Consider the following 17400-nt stretch of genomic DNA (forward strand, 5'->3'; position numbering starts at 1 on the left):
TTCCAACCTTTTTACGGTCCAAAAACCAAATGGGGATGTCAGACCCATTCTGGATTTAAGGGATCTGAACCGATTCTTAAGGATTCAATCCTTCCGCATGGAATCAATTCGGACAGTAGTCTCCACCCTGCAGGGAGGAGAATTTCTGGCATCAATAGACATCAGAGATGCATATCTGCATGTGCCCATTTTTCCTGCTCATCAGAAGTTTCTGCGCTTCGAGATAGGAGGGCGCCATTTCCAGTTTGTGGCTCTGCCCTTTGGGATAGCCACTGCACCTCGAGTGTTCACAAAGATCTTGGCTCCTCCTCTGGCCAGATTAAGGGCTCAGGGTATAGCTGTCATAGCATACTTAGATGACCTGCTCTTGATAGACCGGTCGGTAACCTCTTTGAACGGAAACTTGAGGACCACAGTCAGTTATCTGGAACACCTGGGTTGGATCCTCAACTTAGAAAAATCTTTCCTAAAACCAGTAAGAAGACTGGAGTATTTAGGTCTGATCATAGATACAAGCCAGGAGAAAATATTTATACCCCAGGCAAAGATCGCTGCTTTAAGAGAGCTGATTCTGGCAGTCAGGACCAAGAAGGGTCCTTCTGTCAGCCTTTGTATGAGACTACTAGGGAAGATGGTGTCTTCATTCGAAGCAGTTCCCTATGCTAAGTTCCATTCAAGAATGCTGCAACACAGTATTCTGTCGGCCTGGAACAAGAAGGTTCAGGCGTTAGACTTTCCGATGCACCTGTCGCATGTGGTGCGTCAGAGCCTCAATTGGTGGCTCATACCCGAGAACCTGCAGAAGGGGAAATCCTTTCTACCGGTTACCTGGACGGTGGTAACAACAGATGCCAGTCTGTCAGATTGGGGCGCAGTTCTGGAACAGTCTGCGATTCAGGGGCTATGGTGCAAGACCGAGAGGACCTTACCCATCAACATTCTGGAGATCCGGGCGGTATACCTGGCCCTAAAAGCCTGGACTATCAGGCTACAGGGTTGACCGGTCAGGATCCAGTCCGACAATGCCACAGCAGTGGCTTATGTCAATCATCAGGGAGGCACCCGGAGCCGAGCTGCTCAAAAGGAGGTGAACCAGATCTTAGTCTGGGCAGAGATGCATGTGCCATGCATATCGGCAGTTTTCATTCCAGGGGTAGAGAACTGACAGGCAGACTATCTAAGTCGCCAGCAGCTACTTCCAGGGGAATGGTCTCTACATCCCGACATCTTTTGGAATATATGCCAAAGATGGGGGGTCCCAGATGTAGATCTCTTTGCATCCCGATTCAACAAAAAGATACACAGATATGTGGCAAGGACGAGGGATCCTCTTGCATGCGGGACGGATGCGTTGGTGATTCCGTGGCATCGGTTCTCACTGATTTATGCATTCCCGCCTATTCTGCTACTGTCATGACTCCTTCGCAGGATCAGGCAGGAAAAGAAGTCGGTACTTCTGGTGGCCCCCGCTTGGCCCAGAAGGACTTGGTATGCAGAAATAGTAAGGATGACGGTGGGTTCCCCGTGGACCCTACCGGTATGCCCAGACCTGTTAGCTCAAGGTCCAGTGTTCTATCCTGCCTTACAAATGCTAAATTTGACGGTTTGGCTATTGAGAACCTCGTTCTGAGGAGTCGTGGGCTTTCAGGTCCTGTCATATCTACCTTGATCAATGCAAGGAAGCCAGCTTCCAGAATTAGGTTTGTCCCGATACCGATACTAGTATTGGTATCGGCACTGATACCGAGCATTTGCCCAAGCACTTGTACTCGGGCAAATGCTCCCGATGCTTCCCCCGATACCTGTACAGTCAGCGGTGATCGGCGCGTGGGGGAGTTACAAGCTTCTCCCCCCGCGGCTTTCAGCTGCTTTAGTGACATACAGCGGTGATCGGTGCTTGTAACTCCCCCACACGCGCTCACCGCTGACTGTCACCTCATCCTCCTCCATGCCCCCTCCGTTCCTCTGTCCGCTGTCCCCCTCCGTTCCTCTGTCCGCTGTCCCCCTCCGTTCCTCTGTCCGCTGTCCCCCTCCGTTCCTCTGTCCGCTGTCCCCCTCCGTTCCTCTGTCCGCTGTCCCCCTCCGTTCCTCTGTCCGCTGTCCCCCTCCGTTCCTCTGTCCGCTGTCCCCCTCCGTTCCTCTGTCCGCTGTCCCCCTCCGTTCCTCTGTCCGCTGTCCCCCTCCGTTCCTCTGTCCGCTGTCCCCCTCCGTTCCTCTGTCCGCTGTCCCCCTCCGTTCCTCTGTCCGCTGTTCCTCTGTCCGCTGTCCCCCTCCGTTCCTCTGTCCCCCTCCGTTCCTCTGTCCCCCTCCATTCTGCCGTTCCTCTGTCCCCCTCTCCTTCTCTGTCCCCCTCTCCTTCTCTGTCCCCCTCTCCTTCTCTGTCCCCCTCTCCTTCTCTGTCCCCCTCTCCTTCTCTGTCCCCCTCTCCTTCTCTGTCCCCCTCCGTTCCTCTGTCCCTCTCTCTTCCTCTGTCCCCCTCCGTTGTGCTGTCCCCCTCCGTTCCTCCGTTGTGCTGTCCCCCTCCGCTGTGTGAATGGACAGAGTCAGCTGACTCTGTCCATTCACATAACTGAAACATTGTAATCTCCTGTGATTACGATGTCTCAGTTTATGAATGTAGAGGAGCCGCTGTCTTCTCTCCATTCATTCTCAGTGCAGCTGAGGCTGCAGAGAAAGGAACTGGGGAATCTCTATCCTCGGTCTCTTTCCCAGTCTCAAGGGGGAGATTTCAGGGGTCTGACCCCTGATATCTCACCAAAGCCCCCCAACAGGGCTAATTAAAAAAAAAAAACACACACATATTGCAATAAATAATAAAAAAAAATATTATTGTAAAAAATAACAAAAATGTAAATAAAAAAAACACACAGACACCGTTCACCCCCCCCCCCCCCCCCTCCAAAAAAAAAAAAAAAAACACTGTCACGTGACATTAAAAAAAAAGTATCGGTAATCGGTATCAGCGAGTACTTGAAAAAAAGTATCGGTACTTTTACTCGGTCCTAAAAAAGTGGTATCGGGACAACCCTATCCAGAATGATTTATCATAGAGTCTGGAAAGCTTATGTTTTTTGGTGTGAATCCAGGGGTTGGCATCCCAGAAAATATGTCATAGGTAGAATTCTTGATTTTCTACAATTAGGATTAGAGATGAAGCTGGCCTTGAGTACCATCAAGGGCCAGGTCTCGGCTTTATCATTATTATTTCAGCGGCCACTTGCTTCGCATTCTTTGGTCTGAAACTTTATGCAGGGGGTGATGCGTCTTAATCCTCCGGTTAAAGCGCCCCTAAACCCCTGGGACTTGAACTTGGTCCTGGCTGTGTTACAGAAATAACCTTTTGAACCAATAAGTCAGATTCCTTTGGTCTTGTTGACAAGGAAGTTACTTTTTCTGGTGGCCATCTCTTCTGCTAGAAGAGTTTCAGAGTTAGTAGCCCTTTCCTGTAAGGAGCCATATTTGATTATACACAGGGATAGAGTGGTACTGCGCCCTCATCCTAGTTTTTTACCGAAGGTGGTTTCTGATTTTCATTTAAACCAAGACATTGTTTTGCCTTCCTTTTTTCCAGATCCCTGTTCTCCGGAAGAGAGATCTCTACATTCGTTGGATGTAGTAAGAGCAGTCAAGGCCTATCTTGGGGCAACTGCTCAGATTCGCAAAACGGATGTTTTGTTTGTGCTGCTAGACGGTCCCAATAGAGGACAGGCTGCGTCAAAAGCTACCATTTCTAAATGGATTCGACAATTGATCATTCAAGCTTACGGTTTGAAACAGATGATTCCTCCGTTTCAGATCAGGGCACATTCCACAAGGGCTATTGGTGCTTCTTGGGCAGTGCATCACCGGGCCTCGATGGCTCAGATCTGCAAGGCCGCAACCTGGTCTTCAGTTCATACATTCTCCAGATTCTATCAGGTGGATGTGAGAAGGCATGAGGATATCGCCTTTGGGTGTAGTGTGCTGCAGGCAGCGGTACAGGGTCCTCAGGTCTGATTGCACCCTACTTGGTCGTGGTCCCCCCCCAATCAGGTAGCATTGCTATGCCACATCCCATCAGTAATTACTGTGGCTCTGTGTCCCGTGATGTTCGAGAAAGAAAATAGAATTTTTTAAAACCGCTTACCTGTAAAATCCTTTCCTTTTGAAGGACATCACGGGACACAAAGGTCCCGCCCCTCTTCTAATACACTATTTTGCTTGGCTACAAAACTGAGGTATCCCTGCAAGGGGAGGGATTATATAGGGGGTTGAACTTTCTGATAGGGTGTGCCAGTGTCCAATCACCAGTGATACCCTATATAACCCATCAGTAATTACTGTGGCTTTGTGTCCCGTGATGTCCTTCGAAAGAAAAGGATTTTACAGGTAAGCTGTTTTAAAAAATCCTATTTTAACCCCTTGAGTTTTGTCAGTGTTACAAAAACCGCCATTTGAACCATTACAGCATGTTCCCTTAGTCTTTCTGACTAGGAAGCTTATATTTTTGGTTGCTATATCCTCAGCAAGGAGGGTTTCAGAATTGGCTGCTTTTTCTTGTAAAGAGCCATATTTGATTATTCATGAGGACAGAGTGGTGTTAAGCCCTCATCCAGGCTTTTTGCCAAAAGTGGTTTCAGGCTTTCATCTGAACGAAGATATTGTCCTGCCATCGTTTTTCCCAAAACCATGTTCCAGGGAAGAAAAGTCACTACATTGTCTTGATGTAGTGAGAGCAGTGAAAATCTATTTAAAGAAAACTGCTCAGATTCGTAAGACTGATGTCTTATTTATTCTGCCAGAGGGTCCTAAAAAAGGACAGGCAGCGTCGAAATCCACTGTTGCTAAGTGGATTCGGCAAGTTATAATTCAAACTTATGATTTAAGGGGTAAGATTCCCCCTATTCAAGTTAAGGCACACTCTACCAGAGCGGTTAGTGCTTCTTGGGCAGTGCGTCACCAGGCCTCCTTTGCTCAGATCTGCAAGGCCGCAACTTGGTCTTCGGTCCATACATTCACAAAATTTTACCAAGTGGATGTAAGAAGGAATGAGGATATCGCCTTTGGGCGCAGTGTGCTGCAGACAGCAGTATAAATCCTCAAGGTCTGGGGGTGCCCCACGGGTTGTGTCTCCCTCCCCTCAAGTAGCTAAGTTGCTATGGGACGTCCCACTAAGTAAATACTTAAGGCTCTGTGTCCTATGATGTACGATAAAGAAAATAGGATTTTTAAAACAGCTTACCTGTAAAATCCTTTTCTTGGAGTACATCATAGGACACAGAGGTCCCGCCCCTCTTTTTATGGGGTGTAAGTATATTGCTTATATTGCTTGGTTACAAAAACTGAGGACTCCTGGAAGGAGGAGGGGTTATATAGGGGAGTCAACTTCCTCTATTGGGTGTGCCAGTGTCAATACCTGAATGTAGCTATAACCTACTAAGTAAATACCTTAGGCTCTGTGTCTTATGATGTACTCCAAGAAAAGGATTTTACAGGTAAGCTGTTTTAAAAATCCTATTTTTCGTTCTTACCTCCCTTCATGCAGACATGACAGTCCAAATTCCTACGGCAACTGGTGTTGTGGAGAAACCCCTCTGTGTCCACGAATATAACCAAGATATGGGAGGGGTGGACCTCAATGACCAGTTGTTGGCGCCGTACCTAGTTGCTCGTAAGGCCAGACGTTGGTACAAGAAAGTGTCTGTCTATTTATTTCAGTTGGCTTTGCTGAATGCTCATGTGCTATACAGAGCTTCAGGATGGACTGGATCCTACCTTAAATTCCAGAAAGAGATCGTCAGAGCCCTTCTGTTTCCAGACGGTGCTCCACCTCACCTTCCCAATCCAAATGCAGTAAGCCGGCTGCATGAGAGGCATTTTCCTTATGTCCTCCCGAGTACCCCTACCCAACGAGCTCCCCAAAGAAGATGTCGTGTCTGCAGCAAGTGCGGATATAGGCATGATACCCGCTATTATTGTCCCTCCTGTCCTGACAATCCTGGTCTTTGCATTGGTGAATGTTTTGAACGCTACCATACACTAGTTGAGCATTAGCGTAGGGTACAGCACTGCACAGACTAGGACACACTTTCACAGGGTCTCCCAAGATGCCATCGCATTGTGAGAGACCCAAACCTGGAACCGTTACAGTTACAAAAAAAAAAGTGTAAAGAAAAAAAAAAAAAACACAAAAAAATATATAAAATAAAAAAACAAAAATAGTTGTCGTTTTATTGTTCTCTCTCTCTATTCTCTCTTGTTCTGCTCTTTTTTACTGTATTCTATTCTGCAATGTTTTAATGTTATTATGTTTTATCATGTTTGCTTTTCAGATATGCAATTTTTTTATACTTTACTTTTTACTGTGTTTTATTGTTAACCATTTTTTTTGTTTTCAGGTAAGCAATTCAGATGCAGCGCGGATTTATTTATCTTGACAGCAGCAGCGTTTGCTCCCATGATACATAAAGCCATGACTCCAGCGCTGTAGGAGGTGATTTCACCACCACAGTTAAAAAAAGAGCATATATGCCGAAACATGGGGGCAGCAGGGGTGGAGGAGTGATTTGCTCCTAACTTTTGGAGCGCATGCCCCCATGCTTCGGCATATATAAATGGTGCATGTTTGCCCATCATTAGAAGTGGGTGGATGAAGGGAGGTATTCTAATGGTGGGCATACCCACTGATCAATCTCTTTTTTTCGGTCAGCCCACAGGCTGCATGAAAAAAAAATTGCAATATATGCCCAACAAGGATCAGCAACATACTGGCATGTTGCTGGATTTTGAGTGGTTATACCAGAATGATGCCTGCAGGTTTAGGTATCATCTTGGTATCATTCTTTTCAGCCAGCGGTCGGCTTTCATGTAAAAGCAATCCTAGCAGCTAATTAGCCTCTAGACTGCTTTTACAAGCAGTGGGAGGGAGGGAATGACCCCCCCACCGTCTTCCATGTTTTTCTCTGGCTCTCCTGTCCCAACAGGGAACCTGAGAATGCAGCCGGTGATTCAGCCAGCTGACCATAGAGCTGATCAGAGATCAGAACGGCTCCAATCATCTCTATGGCCTAAGAAACCGGAAGCTACGAGCATTTCGTGACCTAGATTTCGCCGAATGTAAACAGCGCCATTGGGAAAGCATTTTGTATATTGTGTAGTGAAGTAGCGCTAATATAGCACATCAAAAAAAAAAAAAATATATAGATATATATAGATATATATATATATCTATATATATAGATATATATATAATATAATATAATGTATGAATTTCTCAAATGCCCATGGCAAATATAAAACTGTTCAAAGTCCTAAAAGGTGCATCCCATAATATATATCTGAGCAATAATGCAATGAAATCAAGTATATCACATAAAACTAAACTAAAAGTAAATAGTTTCCCAGGAGTAATCGGCATCCAAAAAAAATAAATAATAAGCATCCAAGAAAAAATCTATCAGGTGACTCAGAGAGATGAACAGTTCCAAAGTTAAAAATATAAATCAGAGTAGATAAGGACAGGTGAAAGAGAGGTTGAAAAGAGTTTTTAGAAAGTGATACAGCTTACTACAAGATACAATCACCACCAATGCAAAAAGGTGGCGTCAAGTAACAACGCGTTTCAACAAATGTTATTCAAAAAAGTCTTCATCAGGGAAATTGTATCACAATCTAAGGGGAATCAAAATAACAATGTTATAAGCTACATACAGGTATCGCGTTTATTATAGATAGACAGAGTATCTGCCAAACAACTTAGATTTTTCTATGGATTCAATGAATAACACCTGATGCATTCCCAGTGTCGGTTCAAGTCCTCCATTCACCAAAGCTGCCGCTCATCCTCTACAGGACAGCTGGATACTATACAGATCCCAATAATGGCATTCCAAAAAAACGTAACTTGGCGGCTGTATAAAATATATATATATATATATATATATATATATATATATATATATATATATATATATATATATATATATATATATTATATATATAGTAACATCGGGGGTTGGTTTAGCTTAAAGGTAGAGCTTACCAGTGAGCTGAGTCCATGCCAGATATGCAGTTTTAAGGGCTTGTAGGCCCACTTTTATTAAAGAAAGAAAATGTCCGATAACAGAAGAGTTGCCCACACAGGGGTTTCAGCTTTCCACAGCAACAATGTAAGTTCAATCAAAAATGCCAAGCCACCTGGCTCTCTTTAGCAGCACTGCTGCTCAAACTTATGCTTCAGCCCTCTCGGCTCTATAACAGAGTTCCTGTAAACCCAGTACCTCAGCACTCTTTTCCAGCTTCCTTTTCCAGCCCACAGGCTTGGACCCTCTGTCTGCTCTGACAGACAGACCTGTGCAGACATGCACACTTCTCCCTTCCTTTCCTGGACTCCTTGGGAGGGTGGAGCAGTCTCCAACTGGGAGCCTTGAGGTCTTCCCATATCCTCATTATAAGTGCTGTGCTCACCTGAGCACACACCCTGCTGGTAATCTCCAAAGTCTGGACACAGGGTTGGAGATCCCGTCCCACCCAAGACACTATGGAATCTCCAAACTACAGAGCCCCATGACCAAATACCAAAACCTGGAGAAAGCTGCGAAAGCAGTTTTCTCCAGTCCACATTTATGCCCTGTAGCCTTGCACCAAGCAAATGTGCATATCCTGTGTCCCCCAAACTATCAATTTTACCTTGACAGCATCTCCTACTGTCACTATATATATATATATATAGAGAGAGAGAGAGAGAGAGAGAGAGAGAGAGAGAGAAACCCCCAATTGCTCCAAATAATACCCCACCCGCTAAATGCCTGGTTATTCCTCTAAGGGAAAGGCCAGAGACTTACTTTGTACAGGGTAGGGTGCAGGAGTTCGTCCAAAACCAGACCAGACCATAGGATGGAAAATCACATAATGACCCCCTTCGGCTAGGCACCAGCGGGGAATAATGGCGCCATTTGCCATCCCTGGCGTCCCTTTATATGGTATGGGCGGTGGAAAATGATGCGCCAAGTCAACGTGGTGACGCGGCACGTCCCGCTGTCTATGACAGCCCAACACGTGATGCCACCAAAGCACAGCCAGGACGTGGTGCAGCGTGATCCCGTGTCTTTCAGATGTAAAGATCCAGAATCATGGGGCAGCCGCCATGTTGGAAAAAGGGTGGTGTGCAACGCACACCGTGGTGACACAGCACGTCCCACTGGCAGTGACGGCTAACATGTGGCACAATGGCGCCACATCGAGCCACCCCACCGCGGCCGAGGCATGGTGCAGCGTCATCTCCTGTCTTAGGGATGTAAACATCCGGGACAACAGGCCAACCGCCATGTTGGAAAGGCGGTGTACATCACCGCATAACAGCACCCCTAATGCTGCAAAACGTGCAACATAAACCATTTGGTCATAACTTCCGCCAACTCCAGGAAATTGGAGCAGGTGGAGAGAGGGCCAGTGGGGACTAAAAACCACTGACACATAAGATCCCCCAGGTTAAACAGAGTTCAAGCCCTGGGGTAAGGGATGCCGGAGTGTCCACAAGGGCACCGCGGCCCCCCTGTGTCGGGTAGGGATGAATAGGCAGAGGTGGTGAAGTTCCCCACGTCCCACAGATAGGAAACCGGAGGCTAGAAAGAACAACAACCCAACTCTAAATACTGGAAATCCTCTCAGCTACACATATAATTCGAACCTTTAATATAAATATAAATAGTCTTTTCCCATGCACAACCCTGGTCTAGGATACCTGACTGCGCAAAGAAAAAGACAATCAAAAAACCACACACAAAACCATTAAATTTACATAAATGTCTATGACGGCCGTGTTGGGCCGTCATAGACAGCGGGACGTGCTGCGTCACCATGTTGACGCGGCGCATCGTTTTTTCACCCCCCCATACCATATAAAGGGACCCCAGGGACAGCAGATGGCACCATTCCTCCCCCCAGTGCCGAAGGGGATCATTATCGTGTGGAGATTTTTCATCCTATGGTCTGGTCTGGTTTTGGACGAACTCCTGCACCCTACTTTGTACAAAGCAAGTCTCTGGCCTTTCCCTTAGAGGAATAACTGGGCATTTGGGGGGGTATTATTTGGAGCAATTGGGGGAATGCCATTATTGGGATCTGTATAGTATCCAGCTGTCCTGTAGAGGTTGAGCGGCAGCTTTGGTGAATGGAGGACTTGAACCTTTCTCACTCTGACCCTGGGAATGCATCAGGAGTTATTCATTGAATGCATAGAAAAATGTAAGTTGTTTGGCAGATGCTCTGTCTATGTACAATAAACGCAATACCTGTATGTAGCTTATAACATTGTTATTTTGATTCCTCTTAGATTGTGATACAATTTCCCTGATGAAGACTTTTTTGAATATTTGTTGAAACACGTTGGATTTCTGCTACTTGACGCCACCTTTATGCATTGGTGGTGATTGTATCTATTGTAGTAAACTGTATCACTTTCTAAAAACTCTTTTCAAATATGCAATGTGATTTTTTTTTTTTTAAATACTATGTATTGTCCACAATATGTTGAAGTATAATTAACCAATTGTTCTATATACTTATATTCACAATAAATGATTTTTTTATTTAATCTAATTGTTTCATTTCCTTAAAAATCCCAAATTAGAGGTTTGTGCATTTTTTGGTGTAGTAATGTGCTTGTCGGTCAAAAACTGCTTTACAGAAAGTGTTGTGTGAGCAGGTGCATTGTCCTGGTGAAGCATGAAAACATTTTCCCACAGTTGTGGCCGTTTTTTTCTGACTCTCTCTCAGCTTTATCAAAACTTCCTTATAATAATGCTGGTTAACTGTTGTGCCTTCTGGAACCCATTCTTTCAAAATTACACCCTTGATATCGAAAAACACAATAAACATGGATTCAGCTATCATTCTAACACTGAGTCGGCAGTCTTTTCGAACAATCTGGCAGATTTTTAAAAATTTTCTTTGGTTCTTAAAGTGCAAGGTCATTCAGGGTGTTCATCATTTTCGACATTCTCACATCCCTCGCTGAACCTTTTGTGCCACTCAAACACACGCGCACGAGACTGGCCGTCATTCCCATAAGCTGTAGTAAACATTTGAAAACATTCTGTTGTTTTGTGCAACTTTACAAAAAATTTCAAATTGACCCGTTGTTCAACTTTTAAACTTGGCATTTTTTCGGCACACTACAGAAAACACAACCAAACTGAATGTCATAGAGTGTTGCTGCTTGTCATGCAGGTTCAAACATGTTCAAGTTCACCACGCATGCAGTTATAACCAGTTCTGACTGCTTTGTTTACTAAGTGGAATCACAGTCTCGTTATTTAATAGACATACCTCGTATGTCCCTGTTATACCTTAATTTACACACATCTATTACACATGGAGTAGAATGTTTTGAAACAGTAGTTGAGGCCCAAGTGGTTAAAGGGGTTGTAAAGTCAGAAGGTTTTTTATCTCAAAGCAAAGTCTCCCCCCCCCCCCCCCCTCCAAAAATTAAAAGCCAGCAGCTACACATACTGTAGCTGCTGACTTTTAATATTAGGACACTTACCTGTCCTGGAGTCCAGCGATGTTGGCAGCACAGCTGATGTTTCCATCAGCTGTCGGGTGCTACCGCTGCCATTGCCGGTAAGTGAACCCGCCAGTGAATCATTAAGGCTTCATGGCCGGGCCCCTACTTCGCATGTGCAAAGTGCGCTGCGGGGAGGAGGAGGGAGCTGGACTTCTGACGTACCTCCGGCAGAAGTGGGTACAGGATACCTGTCAAAAACCGGTGGAACCCCGCTTTAATGCATTCTATGCATTCAGATAAAAAGCCTTCTTTGTGCAGCAGCCCCATCTCTGTCCAGCGATGTCTCGGCTGTCCGGAACTCTCCCTCCTGATTGGCTGAGACACAGCAATGGCATCATTGGCTCCAACTGCTGTCACTCAAAGTCGGTTAGCCAGTCAGGAGATATATGAAGAGGCAGGGCCGAACCACAGCTCCATTTCTGAATGGACACAGAGCTGCAGCTCCGCTTGGGTGCCCCCATATCAAGCTGCTTGCTGTGGCGTCACTCAACAGGAGGGAGGGGCCTGGAGCACAGAAGAGGCACCTGAGAAGAGGAGGATCGGGGCTGCTCTGTGCAAATCCACTGCAACAGAGCAGGTAAGTATAACATGTTTGTTATTTTTATAGAACAAACATATGAGACTTTACAATCATTTTAAGTATGATTTTTGTTCTTACTTGGAGTGGGCTTCTTACAACAATTAGTGCAAAAGCACACTGTATACTTCTATCTTACCAGATAATATCGGTATTGCAGAGTCAGTCAAGACCAAACACTGAACTCCTTTTATATACGATAAATGAAATTATGCTAATCATTGAAGAATTCATTTTGATTAGTAACCATGTTATTCTTGCACTGTATATATGACTTCTAACTTCTCCAGGTAATCATTGATGAGTTGATTAAGAAGTTGGATGTTAATTTGAATGAGGACATTAGCTGCCTATCTCCAGAAGAGTTGCGGCAGAGAGTAGATGCTGCCATTGCTCAGATTATTAACCCAGCTAGAGTGAAGGAGCAGTTGGTGGAACAGTTGAAGACGCAGATCAGAGACCTGGAGATGTTTATAAATTTTATTCAAGGTCAGTAACCTTTTTCAAAAATTTCAGGAAAACTCTATTTTAAAAATGACAGCCCTTGAAAACAACATTTAGCAGTGAGATCATATATGTAAAGGTATGACTTTTACCACTTTTCAGTTTTCTGGGAATTCTTGGTTTAATAAATCCCTAACTTGGAATAAGCATGCATATACAGTAAGTGCTTTGGAGTTTTCTGATTTACCTGATAATCATAATTGTTCTGGGTGAGTAGCCAAACGTATTTACCCTATTAGGTAGAAGGGTAAATACGGACACAGAGCAGGTTATAATCATGACCATCTGGGAAGTCCAAGAGCAATGCACTTGAGGGAAGGGAGACACAGACAAAAAAACTCCACCATCAATTCTAAGGAACCTACTCTGCCGTCCGTAGCACGATGCGGCAAAGCGCAGTATCCTCTGTGGCTCTCACATCCACCTGGTAAAACCTCATGAATGTATAAACAGAAGACCAGGTTGCGGCATTGCAGAACTGAGCCACTGACGCTTGATGGCGAACAGCCCAAGATGCTCCCATACTCCTGGTAGAGTGTGACTTACCCAAACGGGTGGAACCTTACATTTCAAGCCATAGGTTTGAGTGATCAACTGGTGGATCCACTGTAAAATAATCACTTTTGATGCTCCCTTCCTGGGTCAATCTGGAAGAAAAAAACAAGAAGAAGTTCAGCCCCCCTCCTTCCCCGCTTTCTTCTGGGATACATCACAGGTCCCAGAAGACTACAGGACCCTGTCACAAGGCGCAGTGAAGCCGTAGGGCTTTAATTCATGTTTCCCTTAGTAGAGATGTCGACGCCTGCACCCGAAGCCAGTTGAAGGATTGGTTCAGGTGAGGACATCGCTGGATCCCTGGACATGTAAGTGTCCTTATATTAAAAATTAGCATCTACAGTATTTGTAACTGCTGACTTAAAAAAAAAATTCTGAAGGAGCCTGGAGCTCCTCTTTAAGTACACTCTAACAGCTCGAACTGCATCCAAAGTCTGAAGAGCTTTTTCCCCTGGTGACTGTGGACTAGAAAAAAAAAAGAGGATGACGATGACAAAAGACAATGCCCTGATTCAAATGAAAACTTAAAACCACTTTCAGCAAAAAAGATGAATGAGGACGTAACGTCACCTTATCCTGGTGAAGGACCAAAAATGGCTGCTTAGATGAAAGATTTGCCAGCTCAAAAGGTGGATTCTGCAAAACAGACAAAACCAAGTCCCAAGGACACAAGGGTGACCTAACAGGCGCAACCATATGGGTCACTCCTTGAATGAAGGTACAAATCAGAGTGAGAAGCCATCGGTCTCTGGAAAAAATGTATAGAGCCGAAATCTGGCCCTCTGGTACTTCAAGCCAGGTTCATCTCTACCCCCGATTGGAGAAAAGACAAAATTCGATCAATCATTCGTGGCTTCACACCAAGACACATAGGATTTCCAAGTCCTGTAGTAGATCCTTCTAAATGTTGTTTTTTTTGGCCTTCAGCAGGGTAGAGATAAACGGCCCAGAGACACTACAATCTTTCAGCACCTGGACCTCAATAGTCAAGCCGTCAAACTGAATGATTGTTAAGCAGGGTGCAATATTGGTCCCTGAGACAGAAGGTCTGACCAGACCGGAAGTGACCAATGTCCGTCTACTGCCAAGTTTACCATGGTAGCTTGCCAAGCCGGAGCCATCAAGATTACTGGCTTTACTTCCTCCTGGATCCTGCGCAACAGATACGGAAGCAGCTGAACCAGGGTAAAGGCATAAATTGGGAAGAACTGGTCTCAAGGGCATCTACCAGGGCATCTACCCCTATCGCCAGTGGGTCCCTTAGCCTGGAGAAAAAAACTGTCCATCTTGTTGTTGAACCTGGACGCTAGAAGATCTACTTACGGAGTTCCCCAACAATGACAAATTGCACTGAATACCTCAGGATGCAGGGACCACTCTCCTGAAATTAACCGCTGGCGACTGAGAAATTCTGCCTGCCAGTTCTATATCCCTTGGATGTGTACCGCTGACCAATATGGTACATGATGCTCTGCCCATGACAGAATATGACTGAGGGGGAGGACCTGGGCAGCACGATTCATGGTGATTAATATATGCCACTGCTGTGGCATCATCGGATTGAGCCCTGACTAGAAGGCCACACAACTGATTCATCCAGTGGTCCAGAGCAAGACAAACTGCCCCAGATTGCTGATGGGCAGCACCCATTCTTGCAGAGACCAAGCTCCCAGCACTTCGGACGAGTCCAGAACGGCTCCCTATCTAGAGAGGCTGGCATTTGCAGTCACTATCCTCCAAATTACTGGGAGAAAAGATTTCCCGTTTTTTAAGTTCCGAGAGACCATCCACCAATTCAGATTCAGCAACACCCCGGGGGCCAAAGACTTATGGTAATATAATGCCTGGATTTTCCTGTTCCAAATGGACAGAATGTTCACCTGTAATGGTCTTGAGTGGAACTGTGTGTAGGGAACGGCCTTGAATGTGGACACCATTTTCCCCAGCAACCTCATGCACAGATGTATTGAAGGATACCTTTGCCTTATACCAGGAACCTGAGTACTCTCGTCTGAACTGTATCTAGGACCACCCCAAATACTCCAAGCTTTGTACTAGCTCCAGAGCTGACTTCTTGAAATTGAGTACCCAGCCCACGTGCTCCAATGTACGTGAGAAGCACGTTCTGCCTCAACCGTGAAACTGACTGCTCTCTGAGCACGTCTAGGTGTCCTAGGATAGACACTTCCTGAGTTCTCAACAAGCCCAGCACTGGGATTTAATACCTTTATGAACACCCGAGGTGCTGTAGCCAACCCTAAGGGCAGCGCCACAAATTGAAAATGACAAATTTCTACTGCAAACCACAGAAACCTTTGATGTGCCTTTCTTACCAATCGCTTGATGTGATCTTTCAGACTTTGGCAAATGCCAATAGCTGCCACAGCTGGCTATACAGCAGACCCAGCCAAAGCAAATAAAGCCTTCAGAAGTGATTCAAACTTTTTGTTGGTTGGATCTTTAAACACTTGAACATTGCCCACTGGAAAAGTCAAATTTTTATTAAGAGATGAAACGGCTGAATATACCGCTGGCAAACTCAGTTTTTTCACAGACTTCTCCATAGGATAGAGAATGGAAAACCTTTTGGGTGGAAAAAGGACTCCATCTGTATGATCCCAGTTAACATACAGTACTTGGAGCAGGTGTAAAGGAAAAGCCTGAGAGCTTTGCTAGGCCGCAGAGATCCTAGAGAGGAATGATTAAAGTGGTTGTAAAGTCAGAAGGTTTTTATGCATTAGGGTAAAAAGCCTTCTGTGTGCAGCAGCCGCCCCTGCACCCCCTAATACTTACCTGAGCCTCCTCTCTGTCCAGCGATGTCCACGAATGTCTCGGCAGTCCGAGACTCTCTCTCCTGATTGGCTAGGACACAGCTGTGGCGCCAATGGCTCCCGCTGCTGTCAAAGTCAGTCAGCCAATCAGGAGAGGAAGGGAGCAGGGCCGGGCACGGATCGGTGACTTGGCTCGGGTGCCCCCATAGCAAGCTATTTGCTGTGGGGGCACTCGACAGGAGGGAGGGGCCAGGAGCAAAGAAGGGGACCCAAGAAAAGGAGGATCCAGGCTGCTCTGTGCAAATCCACTACACAGAGCAGGTAAGTATAACATGTTTGCTATTTTTATTGAAAAAAAAAGAGAGACTTTACAATCACTTTAACCTCTGAGGTTTCTACTGGAAGCAATTTAAAGCAGAGTTTCACCCATTTCTGTGTTTATTAAACGTCAGCAGCTACAAAAAGTGTAATAAACAGACACTGACCTGTCCCATGGTCCAGCGATGCCTCGCTCCTCTCTGCAGCACAGACATAGCAAGTGTGGGCACCTGGCTGTGACAGCTTGTGGCTTCACACCCGGGTGCGCACTGCGCATCCGCCAGTCGCGATGCGCATTCTGAATGGTTGGGCAATCTTCTGGGACCTGTGACGTGTCCCAGAAGATTGCAGGGAGGGGGGAGAGGAGGACTTCCGGTCGGCGCCATTAGCGGATGTGGGAGCTGGGTACCTGTCAAAACTAGGTCCCCCCCCCCAAAAAAAAAAATGACATACCAAGTGTGGCATGTCGGGGGGTAAGGAGTGCATAAAGCGGAAGTTCACTTTTGGGTGGAACTCTGCTTTAAAGTGAACCATTTCAGTAAGGGGCTGCATGTGCATGCAAAACAGACAGCCCCTGAACTTTTTTAGGTTTAGACAACTTAGTTGCGGAATCCTTTGCCTGGCCTTCCAGCTCTGCTCCCACCTCCTCAACTTCCACCCACTCCTGCTCCAGCACAGGAGGGGGATCAGGTGAAGGGGATCTTGCCTGCCTTTTTTCCATCCTGTGTCACAGAAGCAATCATTGCAGCAATCTTGTCTTCCAAGTCTGCTGCTGCTGTTGTTATCTTTAGTGACATATGCCAAGGCAGACACACTAGTAGTCGCCACAATGGCAGACAAACGCAGAGACTTAGATGAACCTGTCACTTTTGGTCTTTCAGGGGAAGCTATTACAGCGGAATTACAACTAGAGTCCTCAGGACCCGACAGTAGTGCACTTGTGCCTCTTCCTGCTGTGCTTCCCCCCACTCTGCTTTCTGGAAGACATATCCATTTAAAGCATTCTTAACAACCACAGGGTTGTGACCTGAGAGCGATGCATTTAACCCCTACTTCAAGCAAAAAGCACTAACCACATGCACCAAAACTGCCTGAATGCAGCCCAAAACTGCCACACCAGCTTGTTATAC

At 45.8% G+C, this 17400-nt stretch overlaps 1 protein-coding gene across 1 annotated transcript in view; it reads left to right on the plus strand.

Annotated features, from left to right (window-relative positions):
• Positions 1-17400, plus strand: part of RUNDC1 (RUN domain containing 1) — a 275946-nt gene that overhangs the window by 195706 nt on the left and 62840 nt on the right. The window contains exon 3 of the mRNA XM_073608311.1: positions 12413-12611. Coding sequence (XP_073464412.1) covers positions 12413-12611 — 199 coding nt within the window. The remainder of the gene's footprint in view (positions 1-12412; positions 12612-17400) is intronic.

This window comes from Aquarana catesbeiana, linkage group LG12 (assembly GCF_042186555.1).
Source record: "Aquarana catesbeiana isolate 2022-GZ linkage group LG12, ASM4218655v1, whole genome shotgun sequence".
NCBI lineage: Eukaryota > Metazoa > Chordata > Amphibia > Anura > Ranidae > Aquarana > Aquarana catesbeiana.